Source organism: Rhinatrema bivittatum, chromosome 9, assembly GCF_901001135.1.
Source record: "Rhinatrema bivittatum chromosome 9, aRhiBiv1.1, whole genome shotgun sequence".
Classification (NCBI taxonomy): Eukaryota; Metazoa; Chordata; class Amphibia; order Gymnophiona; family Rhinatrematidae; genus Rhinatrema; species Rhinatrema bivittatum.
Window position 1 is genome coordinate 59,174,028 of NC_042623.1, and position 26,385 is coordinate 59,200,412.

General features: G+C 44.4%; 1 protein-coding gene across 1 annotated transcript in view; it reads left to right on the forward strand.

Annotated features, from left to right (window-relative positions):
• SLC2A13 (solute carrier family 2 member 13) overlaps positions 1–26,385 on the forward strand; it is a 798,921-nt gene that overhangs the window by 124,764 nt on the left and 647,772 nt on the right. The window contains 1 exon segment of the mRNA XM_029615108.1: positions 2,052–2,211. Coding sequence (XP_029470968.1) covers positions 2,052–2,211 — 160 coding nt within the window.

Below are 26,385 nucleotides of genomic sequence, written 5' to 3' on the forward strand. Positions count from 1 at the left end.
TATTGGGTCCATCAACTCGTCCCCCTTTTACCACGGGGATTTCCTTAATGGGAAGGCGTATAAGGAGTTTAAAGGATGGCTGGACAAGGGGATTACCACCTGTGGTCATCTCTGGGACAAAACTGGGTGGTTGCCCTTTGAGACTATCCAGAATAAATATGGGTTGGACCCTTGGGATCGTTATCGATATCTCCAACTGCAAACCTATAGCACACATTCTGGCTTAAGGAGCGATCTTCAGTCTCTGGTATCTCTATTCGAATCTTACTGCAGGGCGGTAGATAAGATCCCCAGTTTATTATCAAAAGTGTACAAATTGCTTAATCAAGATTTGCGTACCCCTCCGGCTTATGTAGCTGCGTGGGAGAGCAACTTAGGGGTAACTCTCGATGAAGAGGCTTGGGATACTATCTATTCTAAGATGGGGAAGGGTATAATCTCGGCCACTCTTATTGAAAACGAATTTAAACTGCTTTACAGGTGGCACTACACCCCAGAGAGGCTTCACCGTCTCTATCCCCAGGTGGCGGACAAATGTTGGAAAGGATGTGGGGCAACGGGTACTTTTTTTCATCTATGGTGGGAGTGCAAAACGATTTCTCGGATCTGGGATGCTGTCTCAGATTGGATTTCGGGTATTATAGGGGAGACTGTCTCTCTCACACCGCAGCAGGCCCTTCTCAATGGGGACCTTACGTCAGGGGATATACATCATTCTCGGTTTGTTAAGTTTGTAGTTTCAGCAACTAGGTGTGAAATAGCGCGCCACTGGAAGGGTCCAGTGACACCTCCTCTAGCAGCTATTAAAGCGAGGGTGGATAAGGTCTATCATCTGTGTAAGATAACAGCTCACAAACAACATAGATTGCCCTCCTTCCAGAAGGTCTGGCAGCCTTACCAATTATGGCGAGTGTCTCTAATTACAGAATGAATAATGTTGAGCGCTCTCCTTTTGTGCCCAGACTATGGTAGATACCGTTATCTCTTAATCACGTTGTGTGTACATATTGTACTGGATGTTGTGCCCAAATGGATTCTGCAAGATGGGGGGGAGGGGGAAGGGGTATAATATACATAATAACACCATAGAAACTCATTTTTGTTCAATGTTTATTGTATTTTTATATGTTTATATCCAATAATGTTACATTTTATTGTTCATGACGTTTCTAATAAAAATCTTAAATTGAAAAAAAAGAAAGAAGGGAACTAGGGATTGGGGCAAGTAGGAAGACTGGGGTTAGGGAGGAAGGGAGGAAGGGAGGAAGGGAAGGGATTGGAGGTGGAGAAGAGGGACAGGATGAGGGGAGGGAAAAGGATTAGAGATCAAATGAAAGAGAGGAGTTTAGGAGATGGGGGCAGGAGGGGCGAGATTAGAGGAAAGGGAAACATGCCTTTGTTTCGCACTCCCAGTGTGCAATTTTCCAGCTTATTTCCCCCCATTATTTAAACTTCCCATCTCAGAGGGCAATGCCTTGGGTTGTGCAAGTATCCTCGTTAGCATCATTAACTGGCAGGGAGTTTTTTTCTAAGACTGTCCCTTTTCACTGTTCTCTGGTTGGCACGTGCCATCACAGGAATTCCAGCTTTTCTATTCCCTTCCGCCTCTGCTCTCCCCACCCCACAAAGGCTTGAGCACATCACCTCTGCAGCATGCCCAAGCCTCACCAGACAACAGACCTGAACACGAGTCTGCTGTTCTGCAGTGTATAGTGCTATGGCCTGAGCTGCAGGTGATTTTCCCTTGTGGCGGGCACTTGCCAGTACCTTTCTCCTCGTTAGGCTCTGGCTGTTTTGCCGTTCGAACTGCATGGGGCTGGTAGCTCCTGTAGATTACAGGGCCCATGCAGTGCAAGCACTGAAATGACTGGAAAGCGCCTGGAGGAGAGTAAAGTGTTGGTGGTCCCCTGTGCATCTTACAGGGAACATTGGCCACAGGGCCAGTCCCTAAAAATTCTCTTAATTACAATATATAGCTTTGTCTTTTGCTTTTTTCTAAATGTTGTAAGACATATATGTTTTTCATACCTACTTTCTGTGTTCTTTTGTAGGCATTGCTTCCATGACAATCCCAGTGTACATTGCAGAAGCTGCTCCATCGCATTTACGAGGCCGTTTGGTTACTATTAACACACTCTTCATCACCGGAGGACAGTTTTTTGCTGCGGTTATAGATGGAGCTTTTAGTTATCTTGCCAAAGATGGCTGGAGGTAATATATATAGCTTCACATGTATTCTTATTTTATTTATAATTTATATATATGGTGTCTTACACTTTTAAAAAACAACCTGAGACAAGAAAGACACAATAATAGAGAAGTTCTGTGCTTCACAAAGAGGGATAAAAAATAAAACAAAGGGAATTACTGTACATACATGGGTAATCTAATATGAACCCAGATCTCCTACATGGCAACTTGCACTATATATTCTTGTTTGTAGTCTCATATTATGAGTGCACAGAGTTATATAGTAAGGTATTTTACAACATATTTTAAGTGTGTTTCAGGCACAGTGTGTGTGAAAGCTAAATACCTCTCACTATCCCAGGAATCACTTGTCTTTCATGTTCAGGAGGATTATCTAAATAGAGCTCTAGATGACTGCTGGTTGAGAATCTCTTCCTGTACACTCATGTGATCTCTCCCAACCAGTCACTCATTGCTGTGTTTATAATTGCTAATCAGATGAGGGGAGCCCTCGACTTTCAGGTATTGAGGGATAAAGGCACCCTTCATCTGATGGCTTGACTGAAGTGGCACATCCTGGATAGGGAGTTACGCTCTTGTCAAGGGTTATCTAGTAAGAGTTCCTGCAGCATGGGAATGTAGCTGATCTGTTTTAGATTATGTGAATGCATAATCAGCCAGAAGTGTGATCCCCAGAGCCAAGAGCAGGCGGTGCTCAGACAGGATGAGACTGGTGGGTTCTAACTGGAGCAAGAGTAGGGTATCTTCTTGCGATGGCCACGTTTCCTCTCGGGTCGAACCTTCTGGAGCTGGCAGGACTAGTAGAGGAACAACAGGAAAATCAAGGCACGTATACTAAACAATGTAGAACCTAAACCTGGAGACATAAAACTGCCCAGAGAAGCAGGGCCAGGACCACTGATGAAAAACCTGGAGACATGAGGACACCCGCAGAAGCAGTGTAGGACTAATGCAGGAAGACAGAATACACGAAGTAAACTAGGACCAAACAGGAACATAAAAAGTTGGACCCAGTCTAAGGACCATAAGGACCAAACTCTGGCAAAATGCAGAAGGTGAGCCTGGAACATAACTGTGTCCAAACAAGAACAAGATGGAAGAGTGGGCTACAGATCTGGGAGGTCTAACCAGAGTGTCCAAGAGGCCCACCAAGGTCCTCTGTTGGTGGGAGGCAAGAAATGCTGAACAGGGCCTCACAGGTTGTCAGTAGCAGCTTCCGTACTCCTTTAGATGTGAGTCAGGAAACTATTTACCTGACCTTCTGGAAAAAAGATCAAAGTATGTTTGTTCTCTTTGGCGATGATTAGTTGGTTGCTTCTGTTTTGTAGACCAGATTTCTGTTGAGGTATGGTTAATTATATAAGAGATTGGGTTAGAGTTCTGTCGATGATTAGGGGTGTTTATGTATTTTGTATGCATATTTTGTTGTTGTCACGTAGCACCTCAGCGCTGATCTCTAACACCCACTCAGAGTTAAATCTGTAGCCGCTCAGAGGGTCCTACACTGCACTGCTTAGGTCTTCCCGCACCTGTGCAAGTGCTTCTGCACTCCCAGCTTCCCACCCACCAGCTGGGTTCCTGCTTGCCTCTAGTTAAGTACCCTTCCTGCAAGCTATTCCTTTGTGTTCCCTGGTGGTTTCTAGGGACACTGAGACCTCACACAACCTAAAGATTATTTAGCTCCTAGAAACAAACCCACAAACCAATTATAGAAAAAAAATACTGGGATCATGAATCTGCTTCAGGACAGACAGCGCTAGCAAACTATTGAGTTTATTAATGAACAGTGAACAGAAAAAAAAATTAATTTGCAAGTAGTCACAATTAAAATGAGGATTAAATAACAAAAGTTAGCTAAATAAATTTTTACTGTACTTATCAGGGTCTCTGCACAGAAGTGATCTATCTGTGCTCCCAGCCAAGACTAAAGAATTCTAGCATTTTCAGGATGTCAAGGAGAACTGTGCTGGGAACAGGAACTACCCTTTCAGGAGTAGTACAGGACTGCATGATTGGAGCTTGGATTATCTTCTGCTTAGCCAGCCCTCCCCTGGCAGGACTTGGTTTTGGTGACTGTGCATACTGGAACCTGAAGCAGGTTGGACTAGATTAGTACAAGGCTGGAAGATTGGAACAGGCAGGGCTGAACTGAACAAGGCTGGAGCAAGGCTGGGCTAGGCCTGGAACAAAGCAGAGCTGGAGTGGAGCAAGTCTTGTTCTTGGAGCACTCTCAGGACAAAGATAAGGTACAGACAGAGACTGGGTCCAGACAAGACAATTGCAAGACAGGGACTGGGACAGGACAAAATAAGACCAGACAAGGACAGAACTAGGCAAGATAGACAGGATTGGACAAGGGCTGGACAAGACAACACTGAACAAAGAACACGGAGGCCTTTGAGTAGGCCTGAAGGCTGCTAAGCGTAAGACCCGATAGCCACTAAGGCACGGTAAGGCCTGATAGGCCACAGAGCAAGGAACAGAAGGACAGAAGACCTGGAGGCCACAAGGCGAGGAAAGTCTGAGTATGCCAGAGAGCTAGAAACAAGGAAACAGGAGGTCTGGGGCCACAAGGCTTAGAATGAGAGACAGAGGCCAGGTCAAGGAGCCAAGAGTGACTATGAAACGGCAAGATAATTCTGACAAGGCTGGGTTAAATGGGTCTGGAGCTTGGATGTGGTGCGAGCAGTGAGGAGGGGCTTTGGAAAGGCTAGAGATGAAGTTGGCTAAGGCCCCTTGGTGGAGAGAAGACTGTACCACAGGCAGCATCAAGTAGCCAGTGAGGAGACAGCTTGGTTAGCTGGGGACAGAGCTCACTGGAGACCTCTGCTGGTGGGGAGGTGTCACAGAAGACTGGAACAGAGCATGGTGAGGCTGAACGGCAGCAAAACTGTGACATAGGTCTAGTGCTCTATCTGAAGGGCCAATTGGGGTACAAAGTACTAACAATAGCTCTCTGACCAATGGCTTTTTGACCAATATTAGCTTTCTGGCCAATGGCCCTGCAGGATGTTAGATGCCAAGAGGTGTCTTTTTCAAAATCTTTAATGGCTGGAGATATATCAAAAGAGTAAAACTGCCCGACTCAAGCCGAGTTTCGCCACTTCCCAGTGGCTGCCTCAGGGGCTTATGGAAGAATAATCAAGATTCAAATGAATTTAATAATTATTCTTGTATAATTTGAGTAATCACATGCGATCCGTGGCACAAACATATCTTATAATGAAAACAGTGGCTCATAAATGCTTGATGGCTCCATACGCTTATCATTACGAGTGGAGACGGTTCATGCCGATCTGCAGCACACACGTATAAGGCACCATTAAGCGTATGGAGCCATCAAGCATTTATAAGCCACTGTTTTCATTTTAAGATATGTTCGTGCCGCGGATCGCATGTGATTACTCAAATTATACAAGAATAATTGTTAAATTCATTTGAATCTTGATTATTCTTCCATAAGCCCCTGAGGCAGCCACTGGGAAGTGGCGAAACTTGGCTTGAGTCGGGCGGTTTTACTCTTTTGATATGTCTCTAGCCATTAAAGATTTTGAAAAAGACACCTCTTGGCATCTACCTTCTTACATTTGCTCACGGCTTTTTTAGATCGCCTACCTTGTTGTTTTTTGGGCCCTGCAGGATGTTAGTCTTACAGCTTCCTCAAGGATACTGAGATAGGTATGTTATCCAAACCTCATTCTGAGTCAAATCAGCATCCCAGCCTCAGTTTGAACTACAATGTAAAGGTCAAACATCATCTGCTGGCTAGCTCAAAGTACATAAATGTGCTGTCTTGGGGTAAAAACACAAGGCCTAAGGTAAAAAATTGAAATCACAATGCACATAAAACCCCTGTTTTGCAACATTTCTGTTTGTTGTTTATCTATGAAGCCTTGCTGCTGTTTTATGCGCATGCAGATTATAAAATCCAGCGCGAATGTGCGCATGGCCCCCGGGTTTTACAACATGTGCATGCCGACGTGCACATTATAAAATCAGTGTGTCCGTGCATGCGCGCTGGGAAGCATGTGCGCTTCTTTTAAAATCTACCCTACAATGTATATGTGTGTGTGTGTGTGTATTCAGTCTGTCAAATTTAGAAGGTAAAGCTCCTAGACAGTAAAACCACATGAAACAACTGGAATTATATCCATTTCCTGTAGTTGCGCTAATAATTGGCTAGCTGTAACAGAAGCAGAGTAGTATACCCAGCTGAAGGAATATATGTAGGAGTTTTAGCCATCAAGTGACATTTTGGTCACTTTGAAGGCCTTCACAAAATCCTTTTAAATGAGCGAACGAATTTGCATAAATTCTCGTTTCCCATTTAAATGAATGGCAATGAATTCAAGCACCTACTTCTTCTTACAGTACCTTCAAGAAAACACTGATGGATAAATTGTAGATTTAAAAGTAAATGATGTATTCAATCATGGAGCAAAAAAGTGACATGACTTGTACTTTATAAATACCAGAATATCATTAGCTTTGCACAGTATTTTTCTGACTTGAACTAGTTAATCAGATTTTTGTATCTGGGCATGAATATTAACTGAGATTCATGCTGAGTGGTGCGGAAGCAGGTAGCTTTAGCTGGGATATTTATCAGGACTTACCTGGGTAATTCTGCTGCTGAATATATCTGGCGCTCCCTATCAATTATAGCTGGCTCTAGTTAACTACATCCCCAGAACGCACCCCCTCCCCCAGCTTGCCTTCTCTTTAACCAGCAACATTTTGCCAGGCAGTGCAGCAGGAAATTTAAAAGTTGTGGTTTGTTGGGGTAACTCCAAAAGTTGCTCGGATGAACTTTTGAATGTTTGTCTTTATGGGTGGGGGTGGACGGATTTCCTATGTAGAGCACTTAAAAGAAAGCTGTACCTTGTGGTGTTATGTGCACTATTTCAAAAGTGTGTCTGATTATTAGTAATACTTACCCTGATTTTATTAAAAATATTTACTGGCAAGCAGTGTTCCCGTCAAGGCATGACTAGATGTGTGCACATTTTTTTTCATGTAGGTAACAATTTTTTTAAGCCAACAATTTTTGAGTGCTAGTATTAGCACTGCATTTCTGTATATAGCACTAAGAAAATAAACATGTGAGTGACCATGTAAAACCTGTGAGCGACACTCTGAAGCACACGCGCTCAGCTTAGACGGAACTATGCTGGTGAGTTTTAATAGTTTCCCTGTAATTCTTCTTCATCATTTGCAACAATTATGTATGAAGGAAGATTTTGAAATTATCTCGCACTCACAGAATCCAATTGGTTTGTAGTGGCTTTGGCCATCACGTGCACACACTTCATGATGCGTGAGGTAATTTCTGACATTGTTCAAACCAGAGCTGCTTGGAGAGAACTAAAGGAATGTCAGTGGAGCATTTCATAATTAATGACGTAGCAGTTACATGTTTAATCAGTGCTGTGGTATGAGGATTTGGCTTTTTCCTGCAAAACCACCTTTGAATTCCCTGGAAAAAGTGGATAATATATAATTTATATACTTTCATTTCAGATTTTAAATGACACTATTTCTTAGTGTACAGACAGGTGAATCCAAAACCAGTGGGTTATGCACCTCTACCAGCAGATGGAGACAGAGTAAAGCTGAAATCACAGTATATATACCCTTGCAGTGACATCAGCCTGCTAGTATTCTCCATCTCCAGCAGATGATGGATGTGCATCTCCCTACTGGGGATTGCTTTAAGTTTTAGAAGGAGAAAAGAAGAAATTTTAATTCAACCTTCTCTTCTGTGGTGATACCTTATGGTCCTTCTCTCAGTTTCTTAGTTGAGAATTCCTGAGGTGATTTCTGTGGTCTCTCAGATGAGTACCTTGGTCTGGTAGCTGGTTTTTCAACTGGCGTGGGCTTAGCTGTAATAAATAAATAAAATCTCTGCTGCAAATGGAAATCCATCCACTTTATTCAGTATTATCAAATCTTTAAGTTCATCAAACCAAAACGTTTCATCAGTCGATAACTGTTTGTGTAACAAAATTGCTAATCATTTCAAGAATAAAATTTCCAAAATCTCGCAAGAGTTTTCCCATCTCCCTCAAACCCAAAGCGTGCCCCCCTCTGATAAACCGTATCTGGTCCTCCTTTACATCAATTGATCCTTCCACAATAACCTGCATTCTTCAAAAAATGAAAATCTCTTCCTCTTCGTTAAATCCATGCCCAGGCCATTTCTTAAAAGCTCTAAGTGATTAAGCTAGCCCTTTCCTCTGCCAAATAGTGAACCAGTCTTTAGAGTCTGGTATCTTTCCAGACATTCTCAAACAAACCTCAATCCTTCCCATTCAAAAGAAAAAATAATTAGACTCATTTCACCTCAATCTACATCCCATTGCTTCCCTCACTTCACTAGCAAAAACAATCAAATCTGTTGCTTTACATCAACTCACTGACTTCTTATCAGATAATGCAATTTCCCATTCTAACCAACATGGATTTCAAAGGGGGTCACAGTATAGAAACTCCCTTGCTATCCCCTTTCGACACCCTACTCCGTGGTTTCGACACAAATATCGACTATGCTTGGTACTACTAGATATTTCTGCTGCTTTTTACACTCTAGATCACCAAATTCTTTCTGGGTTGCAATCCATTGGACTCTCAGCTATTCAACCACCCTCAATGAATCAACAAGGGCTCCCATTTTTCTGACTGGTACTCCCTTCCTTCTGGTGTTCCTCAAGGCTTTTCTCTTTCTGCTATTTTACCTAATATATACCTACTACCTCTTTGCCATCTTCTCACCGGTCTTGGTATACAATTTAAAATTTACGCAGACGATATCCAATTCTTCGTTCCATATAACTCCTCTTGGTCTGACACTCTATCCACTGTAAGCTTCTATATCACTTTCCCTGGAACCAGGTACTCGCTTCTTGAGGGCCTAAACCTTTCCAGCTCCTGAGCTTCCTTGAGACCTTATGTGAGTTTTGTCATCTAGTTCTGTTTATGAACCTTGTCTACTCTACCTACTCACTTTCTACAGTTTCTCAACAGCTCAACCATCCTGGACCTCGGTTCCAGTGCCTGAGGGACTACAGCCCTGCTGGGCATATCAGCTCACTACTGCCACCTCTAGTGGTTTCTAAATCCTGTTTAATAAAAGAACTAATGTGTGTCTGTCTCCATACTCAAGCCTAGCCAGTGGTCCCTCTCGGGATGTCCTCCCGGGGGCATAGTCATCTGCCACCGGCCCAGGGATTCACCACTACTATCTCAGATTCATAACAAATTGCTAATTTCCAGCATAGCGGAATATAACAGAATCTGAGACACTACAAGATAGCTGACTCCTCCTTCTTAGGAGCCATTCATTCAGATTGCTCCTCCCATCTAACGCCCAGCTTTCTTAACAGATATAACATTTTTCTAACTGCTCACGGAGAACCCTAACAGATTGCTAACCCCCTAGCAGATTCACAACAGATTGCTAACTCCTATCTGCTTGCTCCTCCCACCAGACAGCAGATTTACATCAACATACAAGCGCTCTCTCTCTCTCTCTTTCTCTGTCTCTCCATCTCACTCACTTACACAGGCTCTCAGTCACACACTTATTCACATGCTCTCTCTCATACACACAGTCTCAATCACACACATGCTGTCACACACAGAGGCTGTCAATCACACACACACATGCTGTCTCTTTCACTTACAAAGACGTTGAGTCATACACACATACACATATGTTGTTTCTCTCACACATAGGCTTTTTACCTGTCTCGCACACACTTAAACACATGTTCTTTACCTCTCTTTCTCATACATATATGTGCTCAATCATACTCATGCACACGCTCTTTCTCACTTATACTTACAGGCGCTCAGTTACACACATGCTCTCTCACATACACAGGATCTCACAGATATGCTCTTTCTCACAGGACAAGCAGGATGGTTGTCCTCACAAATGGGTGACATCGAGGATGGAGCCCACCACGGAAAACTTCTGTCAAAGTTTAAACAGAACTTTGACTGGCCCCTACTGGGCATGCCCAGCAAGGCACTGACCCTGCAGCCAGCAGGGGTCTCCCTTCAGTCTTCTTTTTTCCGCGCAGCAGTTGCCACGCGGTGAAAGGAGCTCTCTTACCACGTTCCTGACAGGAATTCGGTATTTTTCTTTCCAAAGAAAATTTGCCCCTCAGGGGTCTCCCTTCGACAAATTTTTGTCACCTCCGTGGAAACCGGTAAGTTTTTTGCCTTTTTTCTTCGACTACCGTCGAATTTGGCCCTTGAGGCCTGTTGGCAATTACCGAGCCCGCGACTAAATTTGGCCTTAAGCCATGGCGACGGGGTTCCGTCGATGCCCGGATTGTACCCGGACTATGTCAATCACTGACCCATAGGGTTTGTGTTTTGTGTTTGGGGAGTGAGCATGATGTCCTGACTTGCACCAAATGTGCCCTAATGACACCTAAGGGTCGCAAAGCCAGGATGGAGAAGATGGGGCTCCTCTTCCATGCACCCACCCCAACGCCATCGATAGCATCGACGTCATCGGAACCGGCACCGTCGAAGTTGCACCACCATCGTCAACCCTCCGGTGACCGTCCACCATCGATGACTTCTCGGCCGTCGACTCCTGTCCCCTCCCCGGATGGGCGAGGAGACCGGAAGGACAAGCATCGCCATCGACGGCACAAGTCTCGGCCTGTCGAGGATCCACAGTCATCGACCCTCTGAACAAGCCGAGCCACCGACTAAGAGGCCTCGATCAGACTTGGCACCGTCCACGTCTCGTTCGCAGGCATCGAGGAAACCCTCACCCTCTCGGGGTGTGGGAGCCGTGATCCCACCGGTTACGGTGGTCCCTCCGGCTCTGCCTCAGCCTCCCTCTCCCGTCGAGCCGGGTATTGTTACCCCTGGTCTCCAGGCAGAACTGGACCGGCTGGTCCAGGAGGCCATCGAGAAAGCGATGCAAAAATTCCAACCTCCATTGGCACCGTCTCCGGCACCGATTCCGGCACCGCCACCGGCATCGACCCCGGCACCGACTCCGCCACCGAGGAAGGAACCGACCACCGAACCTTTGGTGGAAGCGCTGGCACCGCTACTACAATGTATGGAGGCACTTGTACATGCCCTTCCATCGATGATTCCAGTAGCACCGACAGCGCCATCGTCTCCGACTGGATTTTCATCGGCGGGAGAAACACCGTTCCTGATTCCCCCTTCTGGGGTGGTCCCATCGGTGCCTTCTCGAATATCTCCACCGATTTATCCTTTGGCTCCATCGGTTCCAAGACCGGCACCGACTCCATCGGCAGCACCGAAACCCTCGATGCCGTTCCCAGTACCGATTGTACCACCGGTTCCTCCAAGGTTTCCTTCGATGCCTTTGGATCCTCAACCTGGTCCATCGGGGCTTCAACCCCCAAGTGATCCCTATGATACCTGGGGTGATGATACATCTTCTGACACAGATTTACCATCACCGCCTTCTCCTACAGAGAGTAGAAAAAGATCTCCTCCAGAGGATCTCTCCTTTATTAATTTTGTAAAGGAGATGTCCGAAATTGTACCTTTTCAGCTGCAATCTGAGATGACAGACACCAGATGATGGAACTGCTTCAATTTTTGGATGCTCCAAAAATCATTGCTTCCATCCCCATTCACCAGGTGTTTCTCGATCTCTTAAAGAAAAACTGGGAATCTCCTTCATCTGTGTCACCAGTTAACAAGAAGGCTGACTCCACATACCTCGTCCAGTCAGCACCAGGCTTTCAAAAGCCTCAACTGGATCATCGCTCTGTTGTGGTTGAGTCCGCACAAAGAAAGGCCAAGCGTCTAAAGCCACACTCCTCCACTCCGCCGGTCAAGGTCAATAAATTCCTGGACAGTGTGGGACGGAAAGTGTACCATGGTGCTATGCTGATTTCTCGCATAGCCTCATATCAACTCTACATGACGCAATATAACAGAGCCATCCTTAAACAGATGCAAGATTTTGCTGACACATTACCTGACCAATACCAGCCACAGCTTCAGGCCCTTCTTAACAAAGGGTTTGAAGCAGGGAAGCACGAGATCAGAACGGCTTATGACATCTTTGATGCCTCCACAAAGGTTTCAGCTACTGCCATTTCGGCCAGACGTTGGGCTTGGTTAAAATCATCCAACCTTCGCCCAGAAGTCCAGGATCGTTTAGCGGATTTACCCTGCTTAGGGGACAATTTGTTTGGAGAACAAATTCAGCAAATTGTAGCTGAATTAAAAGATCACCACGAGACGTTGAAACAACTTTCTTCTGTTCCGTCTGAGGTTTCCTCCAAACAACCACTTAAGAAGGACTCTAAGAAGTCGTTCTTTCGGCCACGCCGTTACTACCCTCCATCGGCCAGGCCTCGTCCAGCTCGATCCTCTATTAGGCCTCAGCCGCGTCAGCCTAGGAAACAAAGGCCTACTGTAGCCCCTCCTCCTGGGCCTGCGGCTGGCCTTTGACTCCCTTGTAGGGAACACATGCCAAACCCCTCTTCCAGACATTCCTGTAGGAGGTCGACTGTACCATTTTCTACAACCTTGGTTGCAGATCACCTCAGATCAGTGGGTGCTAACAATTATCGCACAGGGTTACCACCTCAACTTCATAACTCTTCCGGCAGACTCCCCGCCTCTTCAAGCGTGGAGTCTATCCACCCATTTGGCTCAATTACAACAGGAAGTATCTCTTCTTCTGCAATCAAATGCTATAGAACCCGTTCCTCCCTCTCAACGAGGCAAGGGATTCTATTCCAGATACTTCCTAATACCAAAGAAATCAGGGGGACTACGTCCCATTTTGGACCTTCGAGCCCTCAACAAATACCTTCAAAAAGAGAAGTTCAAAATGGTAACCCTAGGCGCGCTGCTCCCTCTGCTACAAAGAGGGGATTGGCTGTGCTCTCTCGACCTCAAGGACGCTTATACCCACATTGCGATCACACATTCCCATCGCAAATATCTGCGGTTTCTAGTAGGCCACGACCATTATCAATACCGTGTCCTACCTTTCGGTCTGGCTTCTGCCCCATGAGTCTTTACCAAATGTCTCGTAGTGGTAGCAGCATTCCTAAGGAAGAAAGGTGTCCACGTCTACCCCTACCTGGACGATTGGCTTATCAGGGCTTCCACCCAACAGATAGCTCAATCCTCCCTAAAATTGACAATTCAAACACTCCTTTCCTTAGGGTTTCTTGTCAATTACGAGAAATCTTGCTTAGTCCCATCTCAAACCTTATCCTTCATTGGGGCAGACTTGGACACCTTACAGGCAAAGGCTTACCTTCCTCTTCAGAGGGTCCACACCCTAATATCCCTGGCTCGCCAGCTCCAGTCTCAGAACACTGCCACGGCTCGCCAGTTCCTCATTCTCCTGGGACACATGGCATCCTCGGTTCAAGTCACTCCCATGACCCGTCTAGCCATGAGAGTAACACAATGGACTCTGCGACACCAATGGATTCAAGCTTTTCAGCCTCTGTCCTCCATAGTCACAGTCACACAAGCGCTGCGCCTATCCTTAACCTGGTGGACGACTCAGGTCAACCTCCTTCAGGGCTTACCTTTTCTTCCACCGGATCCGCAAGTAATCCTAACCACCGACGCTTCTCACATCGGTTGGGGAGCCCATGTGGACGACTTTCAAACCCAAGGGTTATGGTCCAAACAGGAAGCCGAACACCAGATCAATTTCCTGGAACTTCGAGCAATCCGCTATGCGCTCCGAACTTTCAAAGATCATCTATTTCATCAGATAATCTTAATCCAGACGGACAACCAAGTGGCCATGTGGTACATAAACAAGCAGGGAGGCACAGGCTCCTTCCTTCTGTGTCAGGAAGCTGCGCAGATCTGGGCGGAAGCCCTCTCCCACTCCATGTACCTCAGGGCCATTTACCTGCCGGGAGTAGACAATGTATTGGCAGACCAGCTGAGCCGTGTCTTCCAAGATCCTCTGGTAGCGACCTCTCTGTTTCACAAGTGGGGTTCTCCCCGCATAGACCTCTTTGCGTCCCCTCAGAACCACAAAGTGGACGATTACTGCTCTCTCATTCGGAGCCAGCACTCTCGGCCGAGAGATGCATTCTCCCTCAAGTGGACAACAGGTCTGCTCTATGCATTCCCTCCACTCCCTCTTGTGTCAAAGACTCTCGTGAAGCTACGCCAGGACGGAGGAACCATGATCCTGATAGCACCTTACTGGCCACGCCCAAGTATGGTTTCCAATACTCCAGGATCTCTCCATCCGCAGGCACATTCCTCTGGGAAAGGACCCGCATCTGCTCACTCAAAACGACGGATGCCTCCTCCATCCCAACCTCCTAGCCTTGTCCCTGACGGCATGGATGTTGAAAGGTTAGTCCTTCAACCATTTAACCTTTCCGATTCCGTTTCTCGGGTCCTGATAGCTTCACGAAAGCCTTCCACAAGAAAGTCTTACTCATACAAATGGAAAAAGGTACACATCATGGTGCACTTCTCAGTCCCTTGATCCCCTTTCCTGTCCAATCTCCAAATTCTTGGACTATTTATGGCATCTCTCTGAATCAGGTCTTAAAACCTCTTCTATCAGAATGCATGTCAGTGCGGTAGCCGCCTTCCATAAGGGTATTGGGGGTAATCCTATTTCAGTACAACCCCTAGTAACACGCTTTCTTAAGGGCTTACTCCATCTAAAGCAACCCTTGCGTCCTCCGGCCCCATCCTGGGACCTTAACCTGGTTCTTGGTCGTCTAATGAAACCTCCTTTCGAACCTCTGCACTCCTGTGACTTGAAATATCTCACTTGGAAAGTGTTATTCCTTTTGGCTGTTACTTCAGCTCGCAGGGTTAGTGAATTACAGGCCCTAGTTACCTATCCGCCTTACACTAAGCTCCTGCAGGACCGGGCGGTACTCCGCACTCACCCTAAATTTTTACCTAAGGTAGTTTCGGAGTTTCATATCAATCAATCTATCGTACTACCTATCTTTTTTCCCAGGCCCCACTCCAACTCTGGAGAACAGACTCTGCATACCCTAGACTGTAAATGGGCTCTAGCTTTTTACCTGGACCGTAAGTTTTTCACAGGAAGAGCACTCAATTATTCGTCTCTTTCCATCCTAATAAATTGGGACAACCTGTGGGTAAGCAGGCTCTTTCTTCCTGGTTGGCGGACTGCATTTCTTTTTGCTATGAGCAAGCTGGCATTCCTTTTCAAGACCGTGTTAAAGCACACTCTGTGAGGGCCATGGCGACGTCAGTGGCACACCTTCGATCGGTGCCGCTTCCTGACATCTGCAAAGCTGCAACCTGGAGTTCTCTCCATACTTTTGCAGCCCATTATTGTTTGGACAAGACTGGAAGACAGGACTCCATCTTCGGCCAGTCTGTCTTGCGTAACCTTTTTCCAACCTGATGTACCAACACCCTTCCACCTACCCGGTAGGGTGCGGATGCCCTTTCCCAAATTTCTCCTCAGTTGTTGTGCCTGCTGCACACCGTTGGGTACATTTGGTGCAAGTCGGGACATCCTCAGCTCGGGTACTCACCCATTGTGAGGACAACCATCCTGCTTGTCCTGTGAGAAAGCAAATGTTGCTTACCTGATGTAACAGGTGTTCTCACAGGACAGCAGGATGTTAGTCCTCACGAAACCCGCCCGCCTCCCCGCGGTGTTGGGTTCGTTTTATTTTTACTTTCTAGGCACTGCCTGTAGCTTTGAAAATCAGACTGAAGGGAGACCCCTGCTGGCTGCAGGGTCAGTGCCTTGCTGGGCATGCCCAGTAGGGGCCAGTCAAAGTTCTGTTTAAACTTTGACAGAAGTTTTCCGTGGTGGGCTCCATCCTCGATGTCACCCATTTGTGAGGACTAACATCCTGCTGTCCTGTGAGAACACCTGTTACATCAGGTAAGCAACATTTGCTTTCTGTCTCACACATGCAGGCTTTCAATCACACACTTACACACATGCTCTCTCTCTCTCTCACTTATATATACAGGCTCTCAGTCAAACACATGCTTTCTCTCTTACACACACAGGATCTCAGTCACACACACACATACACACATGCTCCCTCGCAATCTCTCACTCACTCCCCCACCACATCTCCACCAAAGAACAAGTGTTGGCAGAAGCAACCTCCTCCTTCTCCTCCAGCCCGCACAGCCTGAAGATAAGAAGAGTCCCGTCGGCCATGGGAGCTGACGCTGTTCCTCTTCTTGCTCCAGGGCACGCTGCTCTTCCCCCTGCTCAACCCAGTGCTGCTTCTACTTTTGTTGACGGCATGGTTTCTTCTTTTTCCACGCATCCATGGGATCATTGCATAGCAGTTCCTCTTCTGGGCCACGGGGGATAGGAAGAGGGAGAGACCATTGCTGCTAGTGCCGTTGTCCCAAAGTGTTTTTATCAGCAGTTTTGCTGCTTTACATCTGGGCTATCAGCGGAGGAAGAGTGTCTCTCGCTGGAGCGGAAGAGAGGAAGAAATGAGCAGCTGAGCTATCAGGAGACCGGGAAGAGTGCTGTGACACACCTGCATATGCTTGGATACACACAGGTGTGTCATGACACACTGGTTGAGAACCGCTGCTTTAGAACCTAAGTTGTGGTAACTATTATTGGTGTAATTATTTGCATATTCTTTGGAATGTGAATTTTTTAAAAAATATTTCTTGCTCGCGCTGTTACTTGGGAACTCCATGTTATATATGATTTGTTGGTATCATTATATGTTTCGCTTGTTAAAGAAAAAGTTTACAACAATAAAATAGCCTTTGAGTCTAACTTTATTCTCATAACCATCCTCAAGCAATTTTCCAAATGCTATTTATTTGTGTGAATCCTTTTCTAAATTACCCCCATTATGCCCAATGTCTATCCTTAGATCAGTGTTAAAAAGTTTGCATTGATTTGGCACCTGTAAGCAGCATAGCTAAATGTCATGTCTCTAGCATTCTGCTCTCTTTCTCTTTTTGACCCGGCATTTTCCTTTTGTTCTTTTGTATTTGCAGTTGGAACAAAGTCTGAGATCTAGTGCCATGAGCCTGCTTTTACAGCTACCCGGGGGATTTCTCCCCTATTTCATATGCCCCTGAGCCACCGGGTCTGCCCACATTCTGCAGTGCTTGATCTCACTCCATATAATGTCCTGGCATTCGGCAGTGATTTCAAAATGTGGCTTCTCGTACTGTGCCAGTGGGCAAGGTTTAACCAATATTACTTGATCAATATCAAATTGAAATAGCCTGATTTGAGACCTGGGATTTTTCGCACTTTGTTTAGACGATGGTAGAGTCTATCAAGGTGATAGAACATCTGACTTGCATGCAGTCTGTAACGTGGATGTCAGAAGGTAGACTTTACCTCTTTCTGTATTGTGCTCTCATTCATGTGACATCTGTTTCCTGTTGCTTAGAGACATTTTTCACTTTCGTTTGATTTTCAGATATAGAATGTTGTATATTCCAAAATATCTTTCCCCCTGATCTTTCAATTTGCCCTCTCTTTTTTAGTAGCTGAGCTGTTCATTCATTTTGGCATTTTCAATTGGTGGCATGTGTTTGTTTTTTATTTTTAAGTGAATGTGTTAAGTTTGAAGAACACAGCTTCTGGAGGCTGAATTGAAAAGACAAGTTCACAATCTACCCTTATCTCACTGATGTGCTCACATTTTAGGGCAGTCACTTTGCTCCAGGCTTCATTGATGTAATTGAAATTCAAGTATCATATATTTGTCTATTAAAACGAATACCTTTTAAAAATAGCCTTTTTTGGCTCAGCAGTTTCCTCCTGCTCCTTTTTTTTCGGCAGGGGATGGTTCCAACTCAATTGGAAACGGCCTCTTTTGGACTGTGATGCCATGCTGTGTGCCAACTTAGCAATTATGTCACTATTTTAAGTACTTTTTTGTTTCCCTAGCAATAAAATAAACATGAATATGACCAGTGACAAATTTAGTCACTTTCATTCACTATACTATTTAGAGAGAGAGAATTAATTTGAAACACTGCCAGCAAGATTTTTCAGCTATAATTCTCCTCCTCTCCTGAGGGTGGTGCTGCACATATTCGCCATTCATGCTTCAGCATACATCCCCTCAAGTCTTATGCAGCCCAAGCTCCTCCCTCATATCCTAGAGATAGAATGGAACATTCTAAGCTGGCAGACTTTCTCCCCAGAGTCCTCTGCTAAGGGAAGGTTTATAAGTTACCTGGATATGAAGGGGCCTCAGGTCAGGTTCTCAGTTGCTAGGCAGAAGTGATGCAGCTATGATGGTTGTTAGGATAGTTAATTAAAAATTATATAACACATAACCTGTGTCTGGACTTTCACTTCTCTGTAGATGCTCAATTATTGTTCTGCTATAACCATGCTCCTTTTAATGGGATTTAGTGGACTAGAAAGTCACCTAGTGGCAGTCAGTAACATGAGCCTTTTTCCAGAAATCAAAAGCCATCTATGTCCAAAGAAGGGGAATGGGAGTGGAATGTGGACACAATGAAGATATAGGCATTTGTGTGAGTGTGTATGGTGGGGCATAGTCATAATGGAGGAGAGGGGGCTGATAATACTCCAATAGCATCAAAATAAAATTCTCTATTGAATTCTATGGAAACTTTGTTTAGTGTCATTTTTGGTGGTTTATAAATGCTTGAAACATGACATCTAACTACTTTTCAGGGTTTCTCTGGTGACTTCCTACTTTATGGAGTGGGCAGTAGTGGCACCATGAGCCTTCAATTTACAACTACCTTGGCTATTTCCCATTTTAAAGCTCCTCCCACCTAGCCCAGCAAATGCAGTGACAAACTTTGACCAGTGGCCAATCATCAGGTCTCCTTCTGGAATCCTGCAATCATGGGCCCCAAATCTGGCCACAAGGTGTTGATATTGCACAAAGACTATGATCTTCTTCCCCCTCCCCCACTTTCACAGCATCTCCAGCTCTGGCTGACCGAGGGAATGGAAAACTTGAATTAGAAATCAAACCCAGGGCCCTTTGCATCAGAGTGCATAGCACTGCCACTGAGCCACTAATGGCCCAAAAATGTCAATTTCAGTGTTAATACAAGTTTAAAAGTATACTTGATATATATGTTTCTGTATGTAAATGCCAAACTTCAGAATTTTCATATTGCCATTATAGTCACTGATTTAAAAAAAAAAAAAATAAATCTTATTTTAGGCCATTACATTGTACAGAATCTGTTCTTCATGTATTGAATGGCATGATAGATTTTGTATTTCTCATAATTGTACTATTTGAATTTGTTAAACTCTTTGGCACTGAGGATCAAATTCTTCTTCTTGCTGTTTTATGTTTTGTATTTTTTCTGCATCTGTCGGCTTTCTTGTCATCTTTTAAAGTAGTGGTCGATAATTCTTTTTCTACTCAATTCTCTTTGTGTAGGTGCTCCTTAAGAGTTTGGTCCCTGGGCCACTGCTTTTGTTCAGTTTATACTTACTCTTTTTGGATGCTCTTATCTTCTCATTTGGGCATTCTTATCATTTCCTTGTTAAGATCTTTCTTTCCTTTTCTCATCCATCTCCCACTGGGTCTGATCAGCTGTCATGCTGTGTCTTGCTGCAGTTTTTTCCTAGATGTGCTCATACTTTTAATGCTGAAGAGGAGAAACTGTTTTAGTTTCTGATTTTTTTTTTTTTTTTGACTTTCTGACTTTTTTTGTTAGCCTACTTTCTGATGGGGGAAAAAGTAAAAGAGCACTATGTCCATGTATCTGTGGCAATAAGGTTTTTGTTTGGAGTCCTGACAGCATCAAATTTTTAGGACATGACAGGGGGATCATGAGGACTCTGTCCTGATCCATGCATATGTGTCCTGAAAAGTAGTCTCCTTTAATTCTTTGTGGAACTTCTTGTTTTTCTTTTCCTATCTGATTCTGTCAGAATTCTTGGGAGTCATTTTAAAAACTTTTAACCCATGAGTAACACCCAACATATTCATAAGTAGTACAAAAGATAAAACACACAAACATTCCATAAAAAATAATATTAAGACACACAAACAAAATAGATCAAAATGTATCTTGTAGCTACAGGAGTCCCAACTTGTCTACCACTCCACTCATCCCCAATGAAGAGAAAAGGAAGGGAGAAAGAGCTATTGGCAATGGAACCCCCAGAGATCTTACTGACTTGAGCTAGAGAACTGTTAAGTAGATTCCCCTGCATGGAGACCGCTTCAGTACCAGTCGTCGCAGACTCACTATGGGCTGCTTCATCCCTCACCTGTGATCCCGCCACTGCAACTGCCGGTATCACAACTGGTAGCTTCCCGTCCCTTCAAGTTGCCACATTTTCAGGAACTGATGCAGCCTGAGGTGGAGGGGTCCTACTGCAGGAGCTCAGCATTGTTTCCAGTTCAGGGAGAGGCTCCTTCCTCGGCTGCACCAGTGGTCCTGAGATTCCACTGACTAAAAACAGGATTGCTAGTCAAACCCCCAGGTGGATAATCAAGATTTGGTAGGTTTGAGGCAGGCACTTCCAGTCCTTGAGGGCCACAAACAGATCTAGTTTCAGGACATCCACAAAGAATATGGATGCGGTTTATCTGCATGCACTGCGGTTTATCTGCATGCACTGCCTTTCAGGCATATTCATTGTGGATGTCCGGAAAACCAGCCTGGTTTGTGGCACTCCAGGACCAGAGTTGTCTACCCTGGAGATAGGGCAAGACCTAATTTTACTCTTCCTCTTAACCATCACAAAATAAAAAAAAAAGGATAAACAAAAACCAAAAAGGTAAGACTGATCTAGAAGGAAACTGTTCCTCCAGAGAAAACAGCAAGTGAGACAGGTTAATTTTACCCTACTGTTGATGTTTTGTTGCAATGGCAAACCTCTCAGTATGAGAAGGCTCACAGATTCAGATATTTGGTGTATGTGCTCGATTGAAGAACCAATGGGGTGAAGCTTCCATCTGTAGGATTATAAGTGAACGCCTTTAAGTCAGAATCCTGCCTAAATGGAATGATGCCACAGAGCCTCAGTTGGCTGGGATAGCTGGGCATCTGACCAGTGGGGTATAGCTGCTTCCCTCAGAAGTGGAGAGCAGACTGAACTTGGCAAGAAAAACAGCATGAAGTATGGACTGTAATATTATAAGGTATATTGTGCAACGTCTCATAAAATAGTAAAACTGATCTTGCCAATTAACCTGCAATCTACACAATTATAAGGTGCTCCAGGATTGTTATGGTTCATGCATTCGTTTCCTGAATTCAATCATTGATGTTTCCAGCTTCCCTTAGGCAATCAAACCAGACATATACAAAAGCTGCCTTCTTATTAGAGAAGTCAGATAATGGAAATTTGGGAAAAAAATGAATGGATAGTCTTAATACATTAGTTCTTTAAGCAATATCCATTAATTATAGAGGCAGGTACAATAAGTACCATAATCACAGGATGTACTAAGGAAAAACACTTGAGTGGTTAATTGAGTGGTAGCTTGAATCTTTCAGAAGCATAGAGGAAGTAAATAGCTAGTAGGTAAGGAGTTTGATTATGCATAACAGAAAAAGGAAAGTCTTTGATGTATGCTTGACCTAGAGAGGCCTGTGTCGATAGGCAATCTTAGAGCTTGTTACTGTAAGAGAAAAGCATGCACAGGAGAAAGCTGCTACAGCAAACCACTCAGCCACAATGTGTAAACAAAACCAAAAAGGAGCCTCTTACTCTGTGTTTTCAAAAATATTCACTTTATTATTTCCGTATATTAAAAACTTAGAGAAATTCTCTCATGTTATGCACCCATCTCCTGGAGCGGGCCATTCAAAGGAAATATGATTAATGGAATGTCTTCCACTCCTCAGGTTAATGAGAACCTGGTTCTATAGCCAAGTCTTTGGAACTCAGCCATGCAAAGCTTTCTATATTTTTTGTTCAGTTGTGACCTTCTGAGCTATTCTGAAGGTTGTGAGTTCTTGCACCATCAGTTTAACTTGCTAGGCAATCCCTATAATCAGGTCTGGCTTATTTCTGTAAATTGAGCTGGCAGGAATGTTTTCTGTTATCTTTCTCATTTTTAGTGATCTATACCAATTATTGGGAAAGCTTTTATTTTGAACATTTTTTTATTGGGATCCAGAATTATTTGAAAATTGGCCCATGGGACACATTATGGGGCGGATTTTAAAAGGGTTTCGCGTGTAATATACACACGTAACCCTTCTAAACCCACTCCTGCGTACGCCAAGCCTATTTTGCATAGGCCCGGTGACGTGCGCAAGCCCCAGGACGTGAGTATGTCCCGGGGCTTGAAAAAGGGGGCGGTTCGGGGCGGGGGCGGAGCCTTCAGGCACAGAGGCCATTTGCCGCTGTGCCCAGGATCGCAGGCCGGCCATCGGCCAGCATGCGCAACCTACGTCTGCCTGGAAGCAGGCGCAACTTCTAAGTTAAAGGTAAGGGGAGTTTAGGTAGGGCTGGGGGGCGGGTTAGGTAGGGGAAGGGAGGGGAAGGTGGGGGGGGGGCGGCGGAAGGAAAGTTCCTTCCAAGGTCACTCTGATTTCAGAGCGGCCTCGGAGGGAACGGAGGAAGGCTGCGCGGCTCGGTGTGCACAAGTGTGCACCCCCTTGAGCGCGCTGACCCCAGATTTTATAACATGCGCTCAGCTGCGTGCGCATGTTATAAAATCGGACATAGATTTGTGCGCGCCAGGTTGCGCGCGTAAATCTTAAAATCCGGCCCTATGTGTTTAGCAATTTGTATAGAATTTGTCCTCTTGTGATTTTTAATTTGAAATTTGGTCCTCGACACCTATTACTCCTTGCTTAGGATATGTTATGTATATGATTTTTGATCTCTATATTTGTTAAAAGGATTTTTGTTTTATTTGTTTTAACTTATAGATTTCTATATAGGACTTTTGATTTTATCCTTTTGTATTGTTTGTTTTTTCATTTCTATGATAAGAACTTGAGACTTGCCATACTGGGTCAGACCAAGAGGCCATCATGCCCGATATCCTGTTTCCAATAGTGGCCAATAAAGATCGAAAGTACCTGGCAGGGACCCAGGAGGTAGATAGATTCCAAGCTGCTTATCCCAGGGATAAGGAATGGATTTCTGCAACTCCATATTAATGGTTTATGGAATTTTCTTCTAGAAACTTGTCCAAAACCTTTTTTAAATGCAGCTACACTACCAGTTTGTACAACATCGTCTGGCAACGAATTTCAGAGTTTAATTATGAATTGAATAAAAAAATATTTTCTTTTATTAGTTTTAAATGTATCAGTAATTTCATTTTGTGTCCCCTAGACTTCATACTTTTTGAAAGAGTAAATAACCAATTAACTTATAACTCGTTGCATTCTACTCGTTATTTTATAAATCTGTATCATATCTCCCCTCAGCTGTCTTTTCTCCAAGCTGAAGAGTCTTTTCTCATAGGTGAATCATTGTATCCCCTTAATCATTTTGGTCGCCTTTCTCTGTACCTTTTCTAATTGTGCTATATCTTTTTCGAGTTGTGGTCACCACAACTCCACACAATACTCAAGAACTGGTCACACAATAGAATGATACAGAAACAATATGATATTTTCTGTTTTATTCTCCATTCCTTTCCTATTCATTCCTAGCATTCTATTTGCTACTGATACTGAGGGGTAGATTTTAAAAGAAGAAGGCGGGCGAACATGTGCGCGCGCTACCCAGCACGCACACATGGACGCCCAACTTTATAACATGTGCGCAGGTGTGCGCATGCTATAAAATCGGGGTTGGTGCACGCAAGGGGGTGCACAGTTGTGCACCCTGCATGCGCCGACGCCTGCAGCCTTCACAAGTTCCCTTCCCCCTAATCTAACCTTCCCACCCCTTCCCCTAACCAAAACCCCCCCCCCCCCCGACTTTTGTTTTACCTTCTGCGTCTGCCTGCTGGCACGCGATCTCCTGGTATAGCGGCAAATGGCCGCTGTGCCGGGAGCATCTGACCCCGCCCATTTTAGTGCATAAAGCCCCTGAGACTTAAAACGCGTCCCGGGGCTTTACGCACATCCCTGGGCCTTTATAAAATAGGCCTGGCACCCGTAAATCCTCTGGATTTACATTCTAAGGGCTTTTAAAATCCGGCCCTGAGCAGAAGATTTCAACATATTTTCAACAATGATGCCTAGATCCTTTTCCTGAATTTTAACACCTAATGTGTAACCTTACATTGTGTAGCTATAATTTGGGTTACTCTTCCTTATGTGCATCACTTGTCCACATTAAATTTCATTTGCTATTTGCATGCCCAGTCTTCCAGTTTTGCAGGATCTTCTTGCAGTTTCTCACAATCCTCTTTTGATTTAACAACTTTGAATAATTTTGTGTCATTGGCAAATTTGATCAGTTCACTCATTGTTCCAATTTCCAGGTCATTTATAAAAATATTATAAAGCAGTAGTTCCAAAACAGATCCCTGGGGCACTCCACTATTTACCTTTCTTCATTGGGAAAATTTACCATTTAGCACTCCTCTCTGTTTCCTATCTTTTAATCAGTTGGCAATACACAATAGGACACTGCCCCCTAACCCATGACTTTTTAACTTCCTAAGAAGTCTCTCATGAGGGACTTTGTCATATGCTTTCTGGAAATCCAGATAGACTATATCAACTGGCTCACCTTTATCCACATGTTTAGTTTCACCCTGAAAAAAATGTATCAGATTGGTGAGGCAAGATTTCCCTTGGCTGGGCTTCCAAGATGGTATTTTTTAACAACGTCCATGCCTGAGCTAAACTCTTAACCTTTGCAGTTGCCCTTTTGGTTTTTTACCTAAACATTTTCCTCATTTTAGCATTTTATCATAGCCACCTTTTTTTAAAAAAGCATTTGAAAGTTAAATGCTGTTGCAGTAGATTTCTTTAGTGTCATCCTTCAGTTATTAAATCAAATTTGATCATGCTGTGATCACTATTGCCAATTGGCTCAATCACTGTTAACCTCTCACACCAAATCCTGTATTCCATTAAGGACTAGATCTACAATAGTTGGTTCTTATACCAGCTGCTCCATGAAGCAGTCAAGTATTTCATCCAATAACTTTACCTCTCTAGCATGTCCTGATATAGAAACATAGAAACATAGAAATGACGGCAGAAGAAGACCAAACGGCCCATCCAGTCTGCCCAGCAAGCTATGCACTTTTTTTTTTTTAATTTCTCTCATACTTCTGTTACTCTTGGCTCTTAGTAACCTTTTGGTTCTATTTCCCTTCCACCCGCACCATTAATGTAGAGAGCAGTTTTGGAACTGCATCCAAGTGAATATCTACCATAGTTAGGGGTAGTTACCGCCGCAATAAGCAAGCTTCACCCATGCCTTTGTTTACCCAGACTATGTAACTCAGTCCTTGTTGGTTATTGTCTGTATATAGATCCACCTTTCTACGTTCCCCCTGCCTTGAAGCAGAGAGCTATGCTGGATGTGTGTTGAAAGTGAAGTATCAGACTTTCTCCCCTGCCGTAGAAGCAGAGAGCTATGTTGGATATGTGTTGAAAGTGAAGTATCAGACTTTCTCTCCTGTCGTTGAAGCAGAGAGCTATGCTGGATATGCATTGAAAGTAAAGTATCTGGCTTATTTAGTTTGGGGTAGTAACCGCTGTAACAAGCAAGCTACTCCCCGCTTTTTGTGAATGCAAATCCTTTTTTTCCACACTTCCTCTTGCTGTTGAAGCTTAGAGCAATGTTGGAGTCGCATTAACCATGTGTATGTTTATTGAATAAGGGTATAATCTCCAGGCAGTAGCCGTCATTCCCGTGAGCCACCCACTCATCATTCACGTCCTCTAGACTTGATGGATCCACAGTGTTTATCCCACGCCCCTTTGAAATCCTTCACAGTTCTGGTCTTCACCACTTCCTCCGGAAGGGCATTCCAGGCATCCACCACCCTCTCCGTGAAGAAATACTTCCTGACATTGGTTCTGAGTCTTCCTCCTTGGAGCTTCAACTCGTGACCCCTAGTTCTGCTGATTTTTTTCCAACGGAAAAGGTTTGTCGTTGTCTTTCGATCGTTAAAACCTTTCAAGTATCTGAAAGTTTGAATCATATCACCCCTGCTCCTCCTTTCTTCCAAGGTGTACATATTCAGTCTCTCCTCATAAGTCATTCGATGAAGACCCTCCACCTTTCTGGTTGCCCTTCTCTGGACTGCTTCCATCTTGTCTCTGTCTCTT